This window comes from Salmo trutta, chromosome 12, assembly GCF_901001165.1.
Source record: "Salmo trutta chromosome 12, fSalTru1.1, whole genome shotgun sequence".
Taxonomy (NCBI): domain Eukaryota; kingdom Metazoa; phylum Chordata; class Actinopteri; order Salmoniformes; family Salmonidae; genus Salmo; species Salmo trutta.
Window position 1 is genome coordinate 44725489 of NC_042968.1, and position 22871 is coordinate 44748359.

Genomic DNA, 22871 nt, shown 5'->3' on the forward strand with positions numbered 1-22871 from the left:
CCTCATCTAGGGGCAGCCTGGTTGGTTCCTGGTGGTTTGACTCCTCTATGGGGCAGCCTGATTGGTTCCTGTTGGTTTGTCCTCCTCTATGGGGCAGCCTGGTTGCTTCCTGATGGTTTGACTCCTCTATGGGGCAGCCTGGTTGGTTCCTGGTGGTTTGTCCTCCTCTATGGGGCAGCCTGGTTGGTTCCTGGTGGTTTGTCCTCCTCTATGGGGCAGCCTGGTTGGTTCCTGGTGGTTTGTCCTCCTCTATGGGGCAGCCTGGTTGGTTCCTGGTGGTTTGTCCTCCTCTAGGGGCAGCCTGGTTGGTTCCTGATGGTTTGACTCCTCTATGGGACAGCCTAGTTGGTTCCTGGTGGTTTGTCCTCCTCTATGGGGCAGCCTGGTTGGTTCCTGGTGGTTTGTCCTCCTCTATGGGGCAGCCTGGTTGGTTCCTGGTGGTTTGTCCTCCTCTAGGGGCAGCCTGGTTGGTTCCTGGTGGTTTGACTCCTCTAGGGGCAGCCTGGTTGGTTCCTGGTGGTTTGTCCTCCTCTAGGGGCAGCCTGGTTGGTTCCTGGTGGTTTGACTCCTCTATGGGGCAGCCTGGTTGGTTCCTGATGGTTTGACTCCTCTATGGGGCAGCCTGGTTGGTTCCTGGTGGTTTGTCCTCCTCTAGGGGGCAGCCTGGTTGGTTCCTGGTGGTTTGTCCTCCTCTAGGGGGCAGCCTGGTTGGTTCCTGGTGGTTTGTCCTCCTCTATGGGGCAGCCTGGTTGGTTCCTGGTGGTTTGTCCTCCTCTATGGGGCAGCCTGGTTGGTCCCTGGTGGTTTGTCCTCCTCTAGGGGCGGCCTGGTTGGTTCCTGATGGTTTGTCCTCCTCTATGGGGCAGCCTGGTTGGTTCCTGGTGGTTTGTCCTCCTCTATGGGGCAGCCTGGTTGGTTCCTGATGGTTTGTCTCCTCTAGGGGCAGCCTGGTTACTTCCTGGTGGTTTGTCCTCCTCTAGGGGCAGCCTGGTTGGTTCCTGGTGGTTTGACTCCTCTATGGGGCAGCCTGGTTGGTTCCTGGTGGTTTGTCCTCCTCTAGGGGGCAGCCTGGTTGGTTCCTGGTGGTTTGTCCTCCTCTAGGGGGCAGCCTGGTTGGTTCCTGGTGGTTTGTCCTCCTCTATGGGGCAGCCTGGTTGGTTCCTGGTGGTTTGTCCTCCTCTATGGGGCAGCCTGGTTGGTCCCTGGTGGTTTGTCCTCCTCTAGGGGCGGCCTGGTTGGTTCCTGATGGTTTGTCCTCCTCTATGGGGCAGCCTGGTTGGTTCCTGGTGGTTTGTCCTCCTCTATGGGGCAGCCTGGTTGGTTCCTGATGGTTTGTCTCCTCTAGGGGCAGCCTGGTTACTTCCTGGTGGTTTGTCCTCCTCTAGGGGCAGCCTGGTTGGTTCCTGGTGGTTTGTCCTCCTCTATGGGGCAGCCTGGTTACTTCCTGGTGGTTTGTCCTCCTCTAGGGGCAGCCTGGTTGGTTCCTGGTGGTTTGTCCTCCTCTATGGGGCAGCCTGGTTGGTTCCTGATGGTTTGACTCCTCTATGGGGCAGCCTGGTTGGTTCCTGATGGTTTGACTCCTCTATGGGGCAGCCTGGTTGGTTCCTGATGGTTTGTCTCCTCTATGGGGCAGCCTGGTTGGTTCCTGGTGGTTTGACTCCTCTATGGGGCAGCCTGGTTGGTTCCTGATGGTTTGACTCCTCTATGGGGCAGCCTGGTTGGTTCCTGGTGGTTTGACTCCTCTAGGGGCAGCCTGGATGCTTCTCTGGTCACCCAATCCAGGCATGGAATAGAATCATTGAGCCAGGCATGACTATATAGCGGTCCATGATCTTTTGTGTTCATGACTCCACTGGTCTTTCATAGTGTGTATGTGTGCGTGTGTCTTTCCTTCCTTCCTTCCCTAGGATGTGTGTGTGTCCTCCACCGAGCCAGAGTGTAAACAAAGAGGGTACCACACATCTCCAGTAGGTATATGACTTCCCAGTGTCTTCCTCAGACACTTCAAATAGCTCTAATATATTACACTTTCAGTATGCTTTATCCAGCCTCACACAGCAGTGAGTCCACACAGAGCTTCTGTTGGTATATCATCTAGTATGTCCACAACACTGATGTTGTACTTGTACTTTGTCTCTATAGTCACAATACAGTCTTTATCCGCAACCCCAGGTGGAGCAGACCGTGCCCCAACAGTAAGTCATAGGTCTAAGGTCGCAGCCCAGCGTTAGGGAGTGGTCTGTCTATAGCAGGGAGCTGGTAGGGCTGCCGGGCAGGGGTGAGCTGTGGCTCTGGTGGCTGTGGCCCTGGCTGTGTGTAGGGCTGTAGCTCTGGCTGTGTCTCAGGGGCAGCAGGTCGTAGTGGCTGGGGATGTGGCTGTTCCTGGGGAGGTCGTACGGGTTCTGAGGGTACGTGGGAACCACCACACCATTACAGCCCTGGAGAACACTCACCTTGGGTTCTAAAGGGAGGATGGAGAGATTAAGGGATGGAGGGATAGAGATAGGGGGATGGAGGGATAGAGATAGGGGGATGGAGGGATAGAGATAGAGGGATGGAGGGATAGCGATAGCGGGATGGAGAGATAGAGATAGAGGGATGGAGGGATAGAGATGGAGGGATAGAGATAGGGGGATGGAGGGATAGAGATAGGGGGATGGAGGGATAGAGATAGAGGGATGGAGGGATAGAGATAGAGGGATGGAGGGATAGAGATGGAGGGATAGAGATAGGGGGATGGAGGGATAGAGATAGGGGGATGGAGGGATAGAGATAGCGGGATGGAGGGATAGAGATAGAGGGATGGAGGGATAGAGATAGAGGGATGGAGGGATAGAGATAGGGGGATGGAGGGATAGAGATAGGGGGATGGAGGGATAGAGATAGAGGGATGGAGGGATAGAGATAGAGGGATGGAGGGATAGAGATAGGGGGATGGAGGGATAGAGATAGGGGGATGGAGGGATAGAGATAGGGGGATGGAGGGATAGAGATAGTGGGATGGAGGGATAGAGATGGAGGGATAGAGATAGAGGGATGGAGGGATAGAGATAGGGGGATGGAGGGATAGAGATAGGGGGATGGAGGGATAGAGATGGAGGGATAGAGATAGAGGGATGGAGGGATAGAGATAGGGGATGGAGGGATAGAGATAGGGGGATGGAGGGATAGAGATAGGGGATGGAGGGATAGAGATAGGGGATGGAGGGATAGAGATAGGGGATGGATGGATAGAGATAGAGGGATGGAGGGATAGAGATAGAGGGATGGAGGGATAGAGGTAGAGGGATGGAGGGATAGAGATAGGTGGATGGAGGGATAGAGATGGAGGGATAGAGATAGGGGGATGGAGGGATAGAGATGGGGGATGGAGGGATAGAGATAGGGGGATGGAGGGATAGAGATAGGGGGATGGAGGGATAGAGATAGGGGGATGGAGTGATAGAGATAGGGGGATGGAGTGATAGAGATAGGGGGATGGAGTGATAGAGATAGGGGATGGAAGGATAGAGATAGGGGGATGGAGGGATAGAGATAGGGGGATGGATGGATAGAGATAGGGGGATGGAGGGATAGAGATAGGGGGATGGAGGGATAGAGATGGAGGGATAGAGATAGGGGGATGGAGGGATAGAGATAGAGGGATGGAGGGATAGAGATAGGGGATGGAGGGATAGAGATAGAGGGATGGAGGGATAGAGATAGGGGGATGGAGGGATATAAATAGAGGGATGGAGGGATAAAGAGAGAAAGAGAGGTTTGAACTTTTCTGACTAATCAAAGTGATCATTCAAACACTTCATACAAGTGCCCTCCACAATAAGCCCCTTAAACAGAGACAACAGACAGAGACAGAGACAACAGACAGAGACAACAGACAGACAACAGACAGACAACAGACAGAGACAGAGACAACAGACAGAGACAACAGACAGAGACAACAGACAGACAACAGACAGAGACAACAGGCAGAGACAACAGACAGACAACAGACAGACGACAGACAGAGACAGAGACAACAGACAGACAACAGACAGACAGACAGAGACAACAGACAGAGACAACAGACAGAGACAACAGACAACAGACTGAGACAACAGACTGAGACAACAGACTGAGACAACAGACAGAGACTGAGACAACAGACATAGACAACAGACAGAGACATAGACAACAGACAGAGACAACAGACAGAGACAGATACAAAAGAAAGAGACAACATACAGAGACTTATATTTCCCTCACTAACTTTAAACATCAGCTATCAGAGCAGCTAACCGATCGCTGCAGCTGTACGTAGCCCATCTGTAAATAGCCCACCCAATCTACCTACCTCATCCCCATATTGTTTTTATTTACTTTGCTGCTCTTTTGCACAACAGTATTTCTACTTGCACATCACCATCTGCTCATCTATCACTCCAGTGTTAATCTGCTAAATTGTAATTACGTCGCTACTATGGCCTATTTATTGCCTTACCTCCTCATGCCATTTGCACACACTGTATATAGACGTTATTTTTTTCTATGTGTTATTGACTGTATGCTTGTTACTTCCATGTGTAACTCTGTGTTGTTGTTTGTGTCGAACTGCTTTGCTTTATCTTGGCCAGGTCGCAGTTGTAAATGAGAACTTGTTCTCAACTGGCCTACCTGGTTAAATAAAGGTGAATTAAAACAACATAAACAGACAACAGACTGAGAGCCAGTCAGTTACACAGAAAAACAAATTCATCTTCCTCATGACGTCATCTTCTCCAGAACTAAGGTGATGTCGATGGCCCTACATCCCCCGTAACTCACCAACGTCATAGACGTTCTTGCTGGCGGTGGTGGTGACTATAGCAGAGGAGCAGTAGGACATCTACATAACTATATATCTATAACTCACCAACGTCATAGACGTTCTTGCTGGCGGTGGTGGTGACTATAGCAGAGGAGCAGTAGGACATCTCGTGGTGGACAGGACTCTTCATCTCTACATAGCTGCTCTCTGAGTGTTTACAGGCCACGGCCACGGCCAGCGGGTCATTGATGGTGGCGTAGGTGTTCTCACTGTTCAGAGAGCAGGTGCTGGACAGGGAACCCTTCATGTAGTCTGACAAAGACAAATAACAAACTGAGAAGCAGGAAGACAAGAACGCCTTGACCAAGGTAAAGGTATCTGTCAGCCTTTCAATCCATTCATCATATCAACATTGGGAAACAAATACAACATAAGATTACAATTCTACCCCAGGAGGTAAGACAGGTGAAAACTATTATCACTGACAACCTGTAGAAAAACAATTCAAAACAGAGTACAGGATAAATGACACAGGACACAACATTCACAGCATTAGTAGCATATCACAGTACAAAGCATTTCAATCCAAAAGAAGTGAGTTTGTTTATGGGGTGTTGTGTTAGTTAGAGACTGGAGGAGAGGAGGAGAGGAGTGTGTTAGTTCGAGACTGGAGGAGAGGAGGAGAGGACCAGAGAGGAGTGTGTTAGTTAGAGACTGGAGGAGAGGACCAGAGAGGGGAGTGTTAGTTAGAGACTGGAGGAGAGGAGGAGAGGACCAGAGAGGAGTGTGTTAGTTAGAGACTGGAGGAGAGGACCAGAGAGGAGTGTGTTAGTTAGAGACTGGAGGAGAGGACCAGAGAGGAGTGTGTTAGTTAGAGACTGGAGGAGAGGACCAGAGAGGAGTGTGTTAGTTAGAGACTGGAGGAGAGGACCAGAGAGGAGTGTGTTAGTTAGAGACTGGAGGAGAGGAGGAGAGGACCAGAGAGGAGTGTGTTAGTTAGAGACTGGAGGAGAGGACCAGAGAGGGGAGTGTTAGTTAGAGACTGTAGGAGAGGAGGAGAGGACCAGAGAGGAGTGTGTTAGTTAGAGACTGGAGGAGAGGAGGAGAGAGGAGTGTGTTAGTTAGAGACTGGAGGAGAGGACCAGAGAGGACCAGAGAGGGGAGTGTGTTAGTTAGAGACTGGAGGAGAGGACCAGAGAGGACCAGAGAGGAGTGTGTTAGTTAGAGACTGGAGGAGAGGACCAGAGAGGGGAGTGTTAGTTAGAGACTGGAGGAGAGGAGGAGAGGACCAGAGAGGAGTGTGTTAGTTAGACTGGAGGAGAGGACCAGAGAGGACCAGAGAGGAGTGTGTTAGTTAGAGACTGGAGGAGAGGACCAGAGAGGAGTGTGTTAGTTAGAGACTGGAGGAGAGGACCAGAGAGGACCAGAGAGGGGAGTGTGTTAGTTAGAGACTGGAGGAGAGGACCAGAGAGGAGTGTGTTAGTTAGAGACTGGAGGAGAGGACCAGAGAGGGGAGTGTTAGTTAGAGACTGGAGGAGAGGAGGAGAGGACCAGAGAGGAGTGTGTTAGTTAGACTGGAGGAGAGGACCAGAGAGGAGTGTGTTAGTTAGAGACTGGAGGAGAGGACCAGAGAGGAGTGTGTTAGTTAGAGACTGGAGGAGAGGAGGAGAGGACCAGAGAGGAGTGTGTTAGTTAGAGACTGGAGGAGAGGAGGAGAGGACCAGAGAGGGGTTAGTGTTAGTTAAAGACTGGAGGAGAGGAGGAGAGGACCAGAGAGGAGTGTGTTAGTTAGAGACTGGAGGAGAGGACCAGAGAGGAGTGTGTTAGTTAGAGACTGGAGGAGAGGAGGAGAGGACCAGAGAGGAGTGTGTTAGTTAGAGACTGGAGGAGAGGACCAGAGAGGGGAGTGTTAGTTAGAGGCTGGAGGAGAGGAGGAGAGAGGAGTGTGTTAGTTAGAGACTGGAGGAGAGGAGGAGAGAGGAGTGTGTTAGTTAGACTGGAGAAGAGGACCAGAGAGGACCAGAGAGGGGAGTGTGTGAGACCATCAGGAAGAAGGAACACACACAGAGGAGGAGGAGATCACAGGCGTGCCCTGTGGAGAGAGAGACACAAGAGGTCAAAACACACACAGAGGTTCATACATACACATCAGTTCATTCACATCAGTTTATACACAAACCAGAGTGTGTGAGCGGTGTTGAGTGGTCTGAAATCCCACTCACCGCTTTTCAGAGCAGTGCATGTGCAACGCTCCGGCGCTCCACGTCCTTTCCAACCACTCTGCTAAAAACCGCTCCTCGCTCACAGGAAGAAAAAAATCTAGCTGCTCCAAATTCCCTCCATTCATTATAATCACCATTTAACCAACACACATCTATTGTTGTGACTACCTGGACCTACCATTTAACCAACACCCATCTATTGTTGTGACTACCTGGACCTACCATTTAACCAACACACATCTATTGTTGTGACTACCTGGACCTACCATTTAACCAACACCCATCTATTGTTGTGACTACCTGGACCTACCATTTAACCAACACCCATCTGTTGTTGTGACTACCTGGACCTACCATTTAACCAACACCCATCTATTGTTGTGACTACCTGGACCTACCATTTAACCAACACACATCTATTGTTGTGACTACCTGGACCTACCATTTAACCAACACCCATCTATTGTTGTGACTACCTGGACCTACCATTTAACCAACACCCATCTATTGTTGTGACTACCTGGACCTACCATTTAACCAACACCCATCTATTGTTGTGACTACCTGGACCTACCATTTAACCAACACACATCTATTGTTGTGACTACCTGGACCTACCATTTAACCAACACCCATCTGTTGTTGTGACTACCTGGACCTACCATTTAACCAACACCCATCTATTGTTGTGACTACCAGGACCTACCATTTAACCAACACCCATCTATTGTTGTGACTACCTGGACCTACCATTTAACCAACACACATCTATTGTTGTGATTACCTGGACCTACCATTTAACCAACACCCATCTATTGTTGTGACTACCTGGACCTACCATTTAACCAACACCCATCTATTGTTGTGACTACCTGGACCTACCATTTAACCAACACCCATCTATTGTTGTGACTACCTGGACCTACCATTTAACCAACACCCATCTATTGTTGTGACTACCTGGACCTACCATTTAACCAACACCCATCTATTGTTGTGACTACCTGGACCTACCATTTAACCAACACCCATCTGTTGTTGTGACTACCTGGACCTACCATTTAACCAACACCCATCTATTGTTGTGACTACCTGGACCTACCATTTAACCAACACCCATCTGTTGTTGTGACTACCTGGACCTACCATTTAACCAACACCCATCTATTGTTGTGACTACCAGGACCTACCATTTAACCAACACCCATCTATTGTTGTGACTACCTGGACCTACCATTTAACCAACACCCATCTATTGTTGTGACTACCTGGACCTACCATTTAACCAACACCCATCTGTTGTTGTGACTACCTGGACCTACCATTTAACCAACACCCATCTATTGTTGTGACTACCTGGACCTACCATTTAACCAACACCCATCTGTTGTTGTGACTACCTGGACCTACCATTTAACCAACACCCATCTATTGTTGTGACTACCAGGACCTACCATTTAACCAACACCCATCTATTGTTGTGACTACCTGGACCTACCATTTAACCAACACACATCTATTGTTGTGATTACCTGGACCTACCATTTAACCAACACCCATCTATTGTTGTGACTACCTGGACCTACCATTTAACCAACACCCATCTATTGTTGTGACTACCTGGACCTACCATTTAACCAACACCCATCTATTGTTGTGATTACCTGGACCTACCATTTAACCAACACACATCTATTGTTGTGACTACCTGGACCTACCATTTAACCAACACCCATCTATTGTTGTGACTACCTGGACCTACCATTTAACCAACACCCATCTATTGTTATGACTACCTGGACCTACCATTTAACCAACACCCATCTGTTGTTGTGACTACCTGGACCTACCATTTAACCAGCACATCTAGCCACTGGGATTTTTGCCCATTCTTCAAGGCAAAACTGCTCCGGCTCCTTCAAGTTGGATGGGTTCCGCTAGTGTACAGCAATCTTTAAGTCATACCACAGATTCTCAATTGGATTGAGGTCTGGGCTTTGACTAGACCATTCCAAGACATTTAAATATTTATCCTTAAACCACTCGAGTGTTGCTTTAGCAGTATGCTTAGGGTCCTTGTCCTGCTGGAAGGTGAACCTCTGTCCCAGTCTCAAATCTCTGGAAGACTGAAACAGGTTTCCCTCAAGAATTTCCCTGTATTTAGCGCCATCCATCATTCCTTCAATTCTGACCAGTTTCCCAGTCCCTGCCGATGAAAAACATCCTCACAGCATGATGCTGCCACCACCATGCTTCACTGTGGGGATGGTTTTCTCGGGGTGATGTGAGCTGTTGGTTTTGCGCCAGACATAGCGTTTTCCTTGATGGCCAAAAAGCTCAATTCTAGTCTCATCTGACCAGAGTACCTTCTTCCATATGTTTGGAGAGTCTCCCACATGCCGAAAACCAAACGTGTTTGCTTATTTTTTTCTTTAAGCAATGGCTTTTTTCTGGCCACCCTTCCGTAAAGCCCAGCTCTGTGGAGTGTACGGCTTAAAGTGGTCCTATGGACAGATACTCCAATCTCCGCTGTGGAGCTTTGCAGCTCCTTCAGGGTAATCTTTGGTCTCTTTGTTGCCTCTCTGATTAATGCCCTCCTTGCCTGGTCTGTGAGTTTTGGTGGGCGGCCCTCTCTTGGCAGGTTTGTTGTGGTGCCATATTCTTTCCATTTTTATATAATGGATTTAATGGTGCTCCGTGGGATGTTCAAAGTTTCGTATATTTTTTTATAACCCAACCCTGATCTGTACTTCTCCACAACTTTGTCCCTGACCTGTTTGGAGAAATCCTTGGTCTTCATGGTGCCGCTTGATTGGTGGTGCCCCTTGCTTACTGGTGTTGCAGACTCTGGGTCCTTTCAGAACAGGTGTATATATACTGAGATCATGTAACGGATCATGTGACACTTAGATTGCACACAGTGGGACTTTATTTAACTAATTATATGACTTCTGAAGTTAATTGGTTTCATCAGATCTTATTTAGGGGCTTCATAGCAAAGGGGGTGAATACATATGCACACACCACTTTTCTGTTAAAATGTTTTTTACATTTTTTTAAACAAGTCATTTTTTTCATTTGACTATTTTGTGTATGTCCATTACATGAAGTTCAAATAAAAATCTATTTAAATTACAGGTTGTAATGCAACAACATAGGAAAAATGCCAAGGGGGATGAATGCTTTAGCAAGGCACTGTAGGCAGCAGCCTCATGGCCTTGAGATAGAAGCTGTTCTTCAGTCTCTCCGTCCCAGCTTCGATGCACCTGTACTGACCTCGCCTTCTGGATGGTAGCGGTGTGAACAGGAAGTGTGAACAGGAAGGGTTTTGGGTGACAAGCCAAATTTCTTCAGCCTCCTGAGGTTGAAGAGGTGCTGTTGCGCCTTCTTCACCACACTGTCAGTGTGGGTGGACCATTTCAGTTTGTCTGTGATGTGTACTCAGAGGAACTTTCCACCTTCTCCACTGCTGTCCCTTTGATGTGGATAAGGGGTGCTCCCTCTGCTGTTTCCTGAAGTCCACGATCATCTGCTTTGTTTGGTTGATGTTGAGTGACAGGTTGTTTTCCTAACACCACACTCCAAGTGCCCTCACCTCCTCCCTGTAGGCCGTCTCGTCGTTGTTGGTAATCAAGTTGGAGGCGTGCTTGGCCACGCAGTCATGGGTGAACAGGGAGACAGGAGGGTGCTCAGCACGCACCTTTGTGGGGCCCCAGTGTTGAGGGTCAACGAAGTGGAGATGTTGTTTCCTACCTTCACCACCTGGGGGCGGCCCTTCAGAAAGTTCAGGACCCAATTCCACAGGGCGGGGTTGAGACCCAGGGCCTCCAGCTTGATGATGAGCTTGGAGAGTACTATGGTGTTGAATGCTGAGCTGTAGTCAATGAACAGCACTCTTACATAGGTATTCCTCTTGTCCAGTGGGATAGGGCAGTGTGTATATATATACAGTACCAGTCAAAAGTTTGGACACACCTACTCATTCAAGGGTTTTTCGATATTTGTACTATTTTTTTCATTGTAGAATAATAGTGAAGAAATCCAAACTATGAAATAACACATATGGAATCATGTAGTAACCAAAAAAGGGTTAAACAAATCAAAATACATTTTAGATTTTAGATTCTTCAACCCTTTGCCTTGATGACAGCTTTGCACACACTTGGCGTTCTCTCAACCAGCTTCATGAGGCAAATGCATTTCAATTAAAAGGTGTGCCTTGTTAAAAGTTAATTTGTGGAATTTCTTTCCTTCTTAAAGTAATGATGCTTTCATTTCTCTTTGCTTATTTGAGCTGTTCTTGCCATAATATGGACTTCGTCTTTTACCAAATAAGGCTATCTTCTGTATACCACCCCTACCTTGTCACAACACAACTGAATGGCTCAAACGCATTAAGACATGAAGGTCAGTCAATTTGGAAAATTTCAAGAACTTTGAAAGTTTCTTCAAGTGCAGTCGCAAAAACCATCAAGCGCTATGATGAAACTGGCTCTCATGAGGACCGCCACAGGAAAGGAAGACCCAGCGTTACCTCTGCTGCAGAGGATAAGTTCATTAGCGTTACCAGCCTCAGAAATTGCAGCCCAAATAAATGCTTTACAGAGTTCAGTAACAGACACGTCTCAACATCAACTGTTCAGAGGAGACTGCGTGAATCAGGCCTTCATGGTCGAATTGCTGCAAAGAGACCACTACTAAAGGACACCAATAAGAAGAAGAGACTTGTTTGTGCCAAGAAACACAAGCAATGGACATTAGACCAGTGAGAATCTGTCTTTTGGTCTGATGTGTCCAAATTTAAGATTTTTGGTTCCAACCGCTGTGTCTTTGTGAGACGCAGAGTAGGTGAACGGATGATCTCCGCATGTGTGGTTCCCACCATGAAGCATGGACGGGAAGGTGTGAAGGTGCTTTGCTGGTGACACTGTCTGTGATTTATTTAAAATTCAAGGCACACTTAACCAGTATGGATAAAACAGCGATATGTCATCACATCTGGTTTGCGCTTAGTGGGACTGTCATTTGTTTTTCAACAGGACAATGATCCAACACACCTCCAGGCTGTGTTAGGGCTATTTTACCAAGAAGGAGAGTGATGGAGTGCTGCATCAGCTGGCCTCCACAATCACCTGACCTCAACCCAATTGAGATAGTTTGGGATGAGCTGGACCGCAGAGTGAAGGAAAAGCAGCCAACAAGTGATCAGCATATGTGGGAACTCCTTCAAGACTGTTGGAAAAGCATTCCAGGGGAAGCTGGTTGAGAGAATGCCAAGAGTGTGCAAAACTGTCGTCAAGGCAAAGGGTGTCTACTTTGAAGAATCTCAAATATAAAATATATTTAGATTTGTTTAACACTTTTTTGGTTACTACATGATTCCATATGTGTTATTTCGTAGTTTGCATTTCTTCACTATTATTCAACAATGTAGAAAATAGTAAAAATAAAGAAAAACTCTTGAATGAGTAGGTGTGTCCAAACTTTTGACTGGTACTATAGTTATCTACCTATCTCATTCCTTTCTGTTAGCATGTGCACACAGTACACCATCATGCTTTCAGAATAGGTGTCATTTCAGATTCCACGTGATTCTTTAGTTGTGGACACTACATCACCACACTCCCTCTCTTGCTCTTGGTTCCTTCTCATCTTTGTAAGTCACCTTGATTTAACACCTGTGTGTTTTATCAGTTTCTTTATGAAAATATTTAGTGAACTAATTGACAGTAGCTAAAGCAAGGGGCTATAGCAGCACACAAGTAGACTATACAGATGCATGCTGGGACAGGCATGCCCTGAGCTACTCCCTCCGCTACTCCCTCCGCTACTCCCTCCGCTACTCCCTCCGCTTCTCCCTCCGCTACTCCCTCCGCTTCTCCCTCCGCTACTCCCTCCGCTACTCCCTTCGCTACTCCCTCCGCTACTCCCTCCGCTTCTCCCTCCGCTACTCCCTCCGCTTCTCCCTCCGCTACTCCCTCCGCTTCTCCCTCCGCTACTCGCTACTCCCTCCGCTACTCGCTACTCCCTCCGCTACTCGCTACTCCCTCCGCTACTCACTACTCCCTCCGCTACTCAATCCGCTACTCGCTCGCTACTCCCTCCGCTATTCGCAACTCCCTCCGCTACTCGCTACTCCCTCCGCTACTCGCTACTCCCTCCGCTACTCACTCCGCTACTCCCTCCGCTTCTCGCTCCGCTACTCACTCGCTACTCCCTCTGCTTCTCCCTCCGCTAATCGCTACTCCCTCTGCTACTCACTCCGCTACTCCCTCCGCTATTCGCTCCCCTACTCGCTCGCTACTCCCTCCGCTACTCGCTACTCCCTCCGCTACTCGCTCCGCTTCTCGCTCCGCTACTCGCTCGCTACTCCCTCCGCTACTCCCTCCGCTTCTCGCTCCGCTACTCGCTTCGCTTCTCCCTCCGCTACTCGCTCCGCTACTCGCTCGCTACTCCCTCCGCTACTCCCTCCGCTTCTCGCTCCGCTACTCGCTCCGTTACTCGCTTCGCTTATCCCTCCGCTACTCGCTCCGCTACTCCCTCCGCTTCTCCCTCCGCTACGCGCTCGCTCGCTACTCGCTCCGCTACTCCCTCCGTTTCTCGCTCCACTACTCCCTCCGCTTCTCGCTCCGCTTCTCGCTCCGCTACTCCCTCCGCTTCGCCCTCCGCTACTCCCTTCGCTACTCCCTCCGCTACTTCCTCCGCTACTTCCTCCGCTACTCCCTCCGCTACTCCCTCCGCTACTCCCTCCGCTACTCGCTCGCTACTCCCTCCGCTACTCGCTACTCCCTCCGCTACTCACTACTCCCTCCGCTACTCAATCCGCTACTCGCTCGCTACTCCCTCCGCTATTCGCAACTCCCTCCGCTACTCGCTACTCCCTCCGCTACTCGCTACTCCCTCCGCTACTCACTCCGCTACTCCCTCCGCTTCTCGCTCCGCTACTCACTCGCTACTCCCTCTGCTCCCTCCGCTACTCGCTACTCCCTCTGCTACTCACTCCGCTACTCCCTCCACTATTCGCTCCCCTACTCGCTCGCTACTCCCTCCGCTACTCGCTCGCTACTCCCTCCGCTACTCGCTACTCCCTCCGCTACTCGCTCCGCTTCTCGCTCCGCTACTCCCTCCGCTACTCCCTCCGCTTCTCGCTCCACTACTCGCTCCGCTACTCGCTTCGCTTCTCACTTCGCTACTCGCTCCGCTACTCGCTCCGCTACTCCCTCCGCTTCTCCCTCCGCTACGCGCTCCACTACTCCCTCCGCTTCTCCCTCCGCTACTCGCTCCGCTTCTCGCTCCGCTACTCCCTCCGCTTCTCGCGCCGCTACACCCTCCGCTACTCCCTTCGCTACTCGCTCCGCTACTCTCTTCGCTTCTCGCTCCGCTTCTTGCTCCGCTACTCCCTCCGCTTCACGCTCCGCTACTCCCTCCGCTACTCCCTTTGCTACTCCCTCCGCTACTCGCTCCGCTATTCCCTCCGCTACTCCCTCCGCTACTCGCTCCGCTTCTCCCTCCGCTACTCCCTCCGCTACTCGCTCCGCTACTCCCTCCGCTTCTCCCTCCGCTACTCCCTCCGCTACTCCCTCCGCTACTCCCTCCGCTTCTCCCTCCGCTACTCCCTCCGCTTCTCCCTCCGCTACTCCCTCCCCTCCTCCCTCCGTTACTCGCTTCGCTTCTCGCTCCGCTTCTCGCTCCGCTACTCCCTCCGCTACTCCCTCCGCTACTCGCTACTCCCTCCGCTACTCGCTCCGCTTCTCGCTCCGCTACTCGCTCGCTACTCCCTCCGTTACTCGCTTCGCTTCTCGCTCCGCTTCTCGCTCCGCTACTCCCTCCGCTACTCCCTCCGCTACTCGCTACTCCCTCCGCTACTCGCTCCGCTTCTCGCTCCGCTACTCGCTCGCTACTCCCTCCACTACTCCCTCCGCTTCTCGCTCCGCTACTCGCTCCGCTACTCGCTTCGCTTCTCCCTTCGCTACTCGCTCCGCTACTCGCTCGCTACTCCCTCCGCTACTCCCTCCGCTTCTCGCTCCGCTACTCGCTCCGCTACTCGCTTCGCTTCTCCCTCCGCTACTCGCTCCGCTACTCCCTCCGCTTCTCCCTCCGCTACGCGCTCGCTCGCTACTCGCTCCGCTACTACCTCCGCTTCTCGCTCCACTACTCCCTCCGCTTCTCACTCCGCTTCTCGCTCCGCTACTCCCTCCGCTACTCCCTCCGCTTCTCGCGCCGCTACACCCTCCGCTACTCCCTTCGCTACTCGCTCCGCTACTCGCTCCGCTACTCTCTTCGCTTCTCGCTCCGCTTCTTGCTCCGCTACTCCCTCCGCTACTCCCTTTGCTACTCCCTCCGCTACTTGCTCCGCTATTCCCTCCGCTACTCCCTCCGCTATTCCCTCCGCTACTCCCTCCGCTTCTCGCTCCGCTACTCCCTCCGCTACTCGCTCCGCTTCTCGCTCCGCTACTCCCTCCGCTTCTCGCTCCGCTTCTCGCTCCGCTACTCCCTCCGCTTCTCGCTCCGCTACTCCCTCCGCTTCTCGCGCCGCTACACCCTCCGCTACTCCCTTCGCTACTCGCTCCGCTACTCTCTTCGCTTCTCGCTCTGCTTCACGCTCCGCTACTCCCCCGCTACTCCCTTTGCTACTCCCTCCGCTACTCGCTCCGCTATTCCCTCCGCTACTACCTCCGCTACTCGCTCCGCTACTCCCTCCGCTTCTCCCTCCGCTACTCCCTCCGCTTCTCCCTCCGCTACTCGCTCCGCTACTCCCTCCTCCCTCCGCTACTCGCTCCGCTTCTCCCTCTGCTACTCCCTCCGCTACTCCCTCCGCTTCTCCCTCCGCTACTCCCTCCGCTTCTCCCTCCGCTACTCGCTCCGCTACTCCCTCCTCCCTCCGCTACTCGCTCCGCTACTCGCTCCGCTACTCCCTCCGCTACTCAATCCGCTACTCCCTCCGCTTCTCCCTCCGCTACTCCCTCCGCTACTCGCTCCGCTTCTCCCTCCGCTACTCCCTTCGCTTCTCCCTCCGCTACTCCCTCCGCTTCTCCCTCCGCTACTCCCTCCGCTACTCCCTCCGCTTCTCCCTCCGCTACTCCCTCCTCCCTCCGCTACTCGCTCCGCTACTCCCTCCGCTTCTCCCTCCGCTTCTCCCTCCGCTACTCCCTCCGCTACTCGCTCCGCTTTTCCCTCCACTACTCCCTCCGCTTCTCCCTCCGCTACTCCCTCCGCTACTCCCTCCGCTTCTCCCTCCGCTACTCGCTCTGCTACTCCCTCCGCTACTCGCTCCGCTTCTCGCTCCGCTTCGCGCTCCGCTACTCCCTCTTCTTCTCGCTCCGCTACACCCTCCGCTACTCCCTTCGCTACTCGCTCCGCTATTCCCTCCGCTACTCGCTCCGCTACTCCCTCCGCTACGCGCTCGCTCCGCTACTCCCTCCGCTTCTCGCTCTGCTTCTCGCTCCACTACTCCCTCTGCTACTCGCTCCGCTACTCGCTCCGCTACTCGCTCCGCTTCTCCCTCCGCTAGTCCCTCCGCTACTCGCTTTGCTACACCCTCCTCCCTCCGCTACTCCCTCCGCTACTCGCTCCGCTACTCCCTCCGCTTCTCCCTCCGCTTCTCCCTCCGCTACTCCCTCCGCTACTCCCTCCGCTTCTCCCTCCGCTACTCCCTTCGCTTCTCCCTCCGCTACTCCCTCCGCTACTCCCTCCGCTTCTCCTTCCGCTACTCGCTCCGCTACTCCCTCCTCCCTCCGCTACTCGCTCCGCTACTCCCTCCTCCCTCCGCTACTCCCTCCGCTACTCGCTCCGCTTCTCCCTCCGCTACTCCCTCCGCTTCTCCCTCCGCTACTCCCTCCGCTACTCCCTCCGCTTCTCCCTCCGCTACTCGCTCCGCTTCTCCCTCCGCTACTCCCTCCGCTTCTCCCTCCGCTACTCCCTCCGCTACTCCCTCCGCTTCTCCCTCCGCTACTCCCTCCGCTTCTCCCTCCGCTACTCGCTCCGCTACTCCCTCCGCTACTCGCTCCGCTACTCCCTCCTCCCTCCGCTACTCCCTCCGCTACTCGCTCCGCTTCTCCCTCCGCTACTCCCTCCGCTTCTCCCTCCGCTACTCCCTCCGCTACTCCCTCCGCTTCTCCCTCCGCTACTCGCGCCGCTACTCCCTCCTCCCTCCGCTACTCCCTCCGCTACTCGCTCCGCTTCTCCCTCCGCTTCTCCCTCCGCTACTCCCTCCGCTACTCCCTCTGCTTCTCCCTCTGCTTCTCCCTCCGCTACTCGCTCCGCTACTCCCTCCTCCCTCCGCTACTCCCTCCGCTACTCCCTCCGCTTCTCCCTCCGCTACTCCCTCCGCTACTCGCTCCGCTTTTCCCTCCACTACTCCCTCCGCTTCTCCCTCCGCTACTCCCTCCGCTACTCCCTCCGCTACTCGCTCCGCTACTCGCTCTGCTACTCCCTCCGCTACTCCCTCCGCTTCTCGCTCCGCTTCGCGCTCCGCTACTCCCTCTTCTTCTCGCTCCGCTACACCCTCCGCTACTCCCTTCGCTACTCGCTCCGCTACTCGCTCCGCTATTCCCTCCGCTACTCGCTCCGCTACTCCCTCCGCTACGCGCTCGCTCCGCTACTCCCTCCGCTTCTCGCTCCGCTTCTCGCTCTGCTTCTCGCTCCACTACTCCCTCTGCTACTCGCTCCGCTACTCCCTCCGCTACTCGCTCCGCTACTCGCTCCGCTTCTCCCTCCGCTAGTCCCTCCGCTACTCGCTTTGCTACACCCTCCTCCCTCCGCTACTCCCTCCGCTACTCGCTCCGCTACTCCCTCCGCTTCTCCCTCCGCTACTCCCTCCGCTACTCGCTCCGCTACTCGCTCCGCTTCTCCCTCCGCTACTCCCTCCGCTACTCGCTTTGCTACACCCTCCTCCCTCCGCTACTCACACCGCTACTCCCTCCGCTTCTCCCTCCGCTTCTCCCTCCGCTACTCCCTCCGCTACTCCCTCTGCTACTCCCTCCGCTACTCCCTCCGCTACTCGCTCCGCTACTCCCTCGCTACTCCCTCCGCTACTCCCTCCGCTTCTCCCTCTGACACAAACACACGCACAGCACACATGCAGTCACACAGATTAAAGGGACAGATTAAGAGCCTGTCTACACGGTACACACCTACAGAGATGTTAAAGGGACAGATTAAGAGCCTGTCTACACGGTACACACCTACAGAGATGTTAAAGGGACAGGTTAAGAGCCTGTCTACACGGTACACACCTACAGAGATGTTAAAGGGACAGATTAAGAGCCTGTCTACACGGTACACACCTACAGAGATGTTAAAGGGACAGATTAAGAGCCTGTCTACACGGTACACACCTACAGAGATGTTAAAGGGACAGATTAAGAGCCTGTCTACACGGTACACACCTACAGAGATGTTAAAGGGACAGATTAAGAGCCTGTCTACACGGTACACACCTACAGAGATGTTAAAGGGACAGATTAAGAGCCTGTCTACACGGTACACACCTACAGAGATGTTAAAGGGACAGATTAAGAGCCTGTCTACACGGTACACACCTACATAGATGTTAAAGGGACAGATTAGGAGCCTGTCTACACGGTACACACCTATAGAGATGTTAAAGGGACAGATTAAGAGCCTGTCTACACGGTACACACCTACATAGATGTTAAAGGGACAGATTAGGAGCCTGTCTACACGGTACACACCTATAGAGATGTTAAAGGGACAGATTAAGAGCCTGTCTACACGGTACACACCTACAGAGATGTTAAAGGGACAGATTAAGAGCCTGTCTACACGGTACACACCTACAGAGATGTTAAAGGGACAGATTCATTAGACTATGTTCTAGAGGAAACTAAACAATCCCAAATCGATTTGTATTTACAATGGGTTTATAAGGGAGTCATCAGACATACCCAGTTCATCGAGGTTATAGTAGGCTGTCCACTCTGGAGCACTATTCCTGTTTAACCTCTTGTCCTTCACCTGGGAAGGAAACACATACAGACAGACTGAGGACCACAGGAAGAGTAGCTGCTACACGTGGAACAGCTAATGAGGACCACAGGTAGAGTAGCTGCTGCACGTGGAACAGCTAATGAGGACCACAGGTAGAGTAGCTGCTGCACGTGGAACAGCTAATGAGGACCACAGGAAGAGTAGCTGCTGCACGTGGAACAGCTAATGAGGACCACAGGAAGAGTAGCTGCTACACGTGGAACAGCTAATGAGGACCACAGGAAGAGTAGCTGCTACACGTGGAACAGCTAATGAGGACCACAGGTAGAGTAGCTGCTACTGACAAATAACTGACAAATAAAAGACACATATTTTTTGGAGAATGCCAATGTACATGTAACTGCCAGAATAATGAAAACACTTGAATGAGAGATACAAAGTATATTGAAAGCAGGTGCTTCCACACAGGTGTGGTTGCTGATGTAATGAAGCAATTAACATAGTAATGGTAGCTTTTTGCTTCTCCATACAATGACAATGCCCCATACACATGTCACGATTGGTCACTGAATGGTTTGATGAGCATGAAAACGATGTAAACCATATGACATGGCCATTTCAGTCACCAGATCTCAACCCAACTGAACACTTCTGGGAGATTGTGGAGCGGCGCCTGAGACAGTGTTTTCCACCACCATCAACAAAACACCAAACGATTGAATTTCTGGTGGAAGACTGGTGTCACATCCCTCCAATAGAGTTCCAGAATCTATGCCAAGGTGCATTGAAGCTGTCCTGTCTGCTCGTGGTGAAAACTATTAAGACATTTTTATGTTGTTTTCTTTATTTTGACAGTTGCCTGTATGTACTCAGCATAAATACAGTTAAGGTTCGTTGCCACCCACCTTGGCCCTTCTGGTCTTCTTTTCAGGCTTGGCGTAGTGGCCAGCGTAGGTACATGCTCCCAGAGTGTGGTAGGAGGGGTTAGTGAAACAACGACTGATGTTGCTGTTGGTAGGAGATGAGTCTAGAGAGGAGAACAAGCCTGTACACTGAAGCCCTGCTCACCACGGAAACATCAGCTTATAGCATAGGACTGTACACACACACTCACAGTCACATGGGCGAGCACGCAAGCAAAATCAAAAACACACAGCTCCATCAGGAAATGTTCAATACAAAGCTGTTAAAAACAGAGGTTTCATCAGAAAGCTGAGTTTGCTGAGAACAAAAACAGCAAGAGAGAGGAGGATCTAGCTGGAAAGAGAGTTCAGTTAGATCACCCCTGAATTTAGTTAGATCACCCCTGAATTTAGTTAGATCACCCCCGAATTTAGTTAGATCACCCCGAATTTAGTTAGATCACTGTCACGTCCTGACCAGCAGAGGGCGTAATTGTATTAGTTTTGGTCAGGACGTGGCAGAAGTTTTGTGTTATGTGTTAGTTAATTGGGGTTGGACTCCCAATTGAAGGCAGGTGTGTTGAGTTGCCTTTGATTGGGAGTCCTATATAGTAGTGTGTGTTTTTCCTTGGGGTTGTGGGTAATTGTTTCTGTTCAGTGTGTTATGCTGTCAGTACTGTTGAGCTGTCGGTATTTTCTTGTTTTGTAGTGTTCCAGTGATCTTTTTTTTTATTAAATCATGAACACTAACTCCGCTGCACCTTGGACCATTCCTGAAGACAGCCCTTACAATCACCCCTGAATTTAGTTGGATCACCCCTGAATTTAGTTAGATCACCCCCAAATTTAGTTAGATCACCCCCGATTTCAGTCAGATCACCCCCGAGTGCTGTGGAGAGAGTCCACACTGTAAAGAGACAGTGCTGTGGAGAGTGTCCACACTGTAAAGACACAGTCCTGTGAAGAGAGTCCACACTGTAAAGACACAGTCCTGTGGAGAGAGTCCACACTATAAAGACACAGTCCTGTGAAGAGAGTCCACACTGTAAAGACACAGTCCTGTGGAGAGAGTCCACACTGTAAAGACACAGTCCTGTGGAGAGAGTCCACACTGTAAAGACACAGTCCTGTGAAGAGAGTCCACACTGTAAAGACACAGTCCTGTGGAGAGAATCCACACTGTAAAGACACAGTCCTGTGGAGAGAGTCCACACTGTAAAGTCACAGTCCTGTGGAGAGAGTCCACACTGTAAAGACACAGTCCTGTGGAGAGAGTCCACACTGTAAAGACACAGTCCTTTGGATAAAGTCTTAACAACACTATAGTAAACATTTGTAAACCCCTGACTGACTTAGTTAACGTGACTAAGTGGTACAGTCCGGAGCGTCTCACCAGAGAGGGAGTGACCCTGACTGACTTAGTTAACGTGACTAAGTGGTACAGTCCGGAGCGTCTCACCAGAGAGGGAGTGACCCTGACTGACTTAGTTAACGTGACTAAGTGGTACAGTCCGGAGCGTCTCACCAGAGAGGGAGTGACCCTGACTGACTTAGTTAACGTGACTAAGTGGTACAGTCCGGAGCGTCTCACCAGAGAGGGAGTGACCCTGACTGACTTAGTTAACGTGACTAAGTGGTACAGTCCGGAGCGTCTCACCAGAGAGGGAGTGACCCTGACTGACTTAGTTAACGTGACTAAGTGGTACAGTCCGGAGCGTCTCACCAGAGAGGGAGTGACCCTGACTGACTTAGTTAACGTGACTAAGTGGTGCAGTCCGGAGCGTCTCACCAGAGAGGGAGTGACCCTGACTGACTTAGTTAACGTGACTAAGTGGTACAGTCCGGAGCGTCTCACCAGAGAGGGAGTGACCCTGACTGACTTAGTTAACGTGACTAAGTGGTGCAGTCCGGAGCATCTCACCAGAGAGGGAGTGACCCTGACTGACTTAGTTAACGTGACTAAGTGGTACAGTCCGGAGCATCTCACCAGAGAGGGAGTGACCCTGACTGACTTAGTTAACGTGACTAAGTGGTGCAGTCCGGAGCGTCTCACCAGAGAGGGAGTAACCCTGACTGCTGATCCTCAGGGCAGGGCTGTAGGACACACTGGGCATGTGCTGCCCTCCTTTCTCTCTCTGGTGATGCCGCCACCACACCACCACCCCCAACACGGTCATGATGAAGAGGAGGAGGAAGATGATGCCCATGACAGCCCCCGCTGACTGGCGCTCTGATGCCAAGGCCGGGCTGATCTTAGTGTAAGGATTCAGCTCCTCCATCATCAGGGCAGCTGGAATAGAGAGGGGGGGGGGACATATTTATATAAACACACAAACGTTAACACAAACACAGATCATCATTAATACACACAGAAACACCAGACCTGGATCGAATACATACTGTAATAAACACCAGAACTGGATCGAATACATACTGTAATAAACACCAGACCTGGATCGAATACATACTGTAATAAACACCAGACCTGGATCGAATACATACTGTAATAAACACCAGACCTGGATCGAATACATACTGTAATAAACACCAGACCTGGATCGAATACATACTGTAATAAACACCAGACCTGGATCGAATACATACTGTAATAAACACCAGACCTGGATCGAATACATACTGTAATAAACACCAGACCTGGATCGAATACATACTGTAATAAACACCAGACCTGGATCGAATACATACTGTAATAAACACCAGACCTGGATCGAATACATACCGTAATAAACACACACACACACACACACACACACACACACACACATAGACAGACAGACAGACAGACACACACACACACACACACACACACACACACACACACACACATACACATACACATACACACACTGACCCTGGTCACAGCGGATGCCTTTGTATCCGATGCTGCAGTAGCAGGTTCCAGTCACATAGTCACAGGTGGCGTTGTTCATACACACACACAGCTGCTGACAGCCGTAGCCAAACGTACCGGGACGACACTCTGAGAGGAAC

At 51.3% G+C, this 22871-nt stretch overlaps 1 protein-coding gene across 2 annotated transcripts in view; it reads right to left on the reverse strand.

Annotated features, from left to right (window-relative positions):
- Window positions 1–1902: 1902 nt before the first annotated feature.
- Window positions 1903–22871, reverse strand: part of LOC115203621 (multiple epidermal growth factor-like domains protein 11) — a gene marked incomplete at its 5' end in the record, with an annotated part of 61209 nt that continues 40240 nt past the window's right edge. The window contains 6 exon segments of one of the 2 annotated variants that reach the window (XM_029768463.1): window positions 1903–2461; window positions 4892–5098; window positions 18915–18984; window positions 19863–19984; window positions 21913–22149; window positions 22732–22860. In XM_029768463.1, the coding sequence (XP_029624323.1) occupies window positions 2244–2461; window positions 4892–5098; window positions 18915–18984; window positions 19863–19984; window positions 21913–22149; window positions 22732–22860 (983 nt within the window). 2 annotated transcript variants of the gene reach the window in all.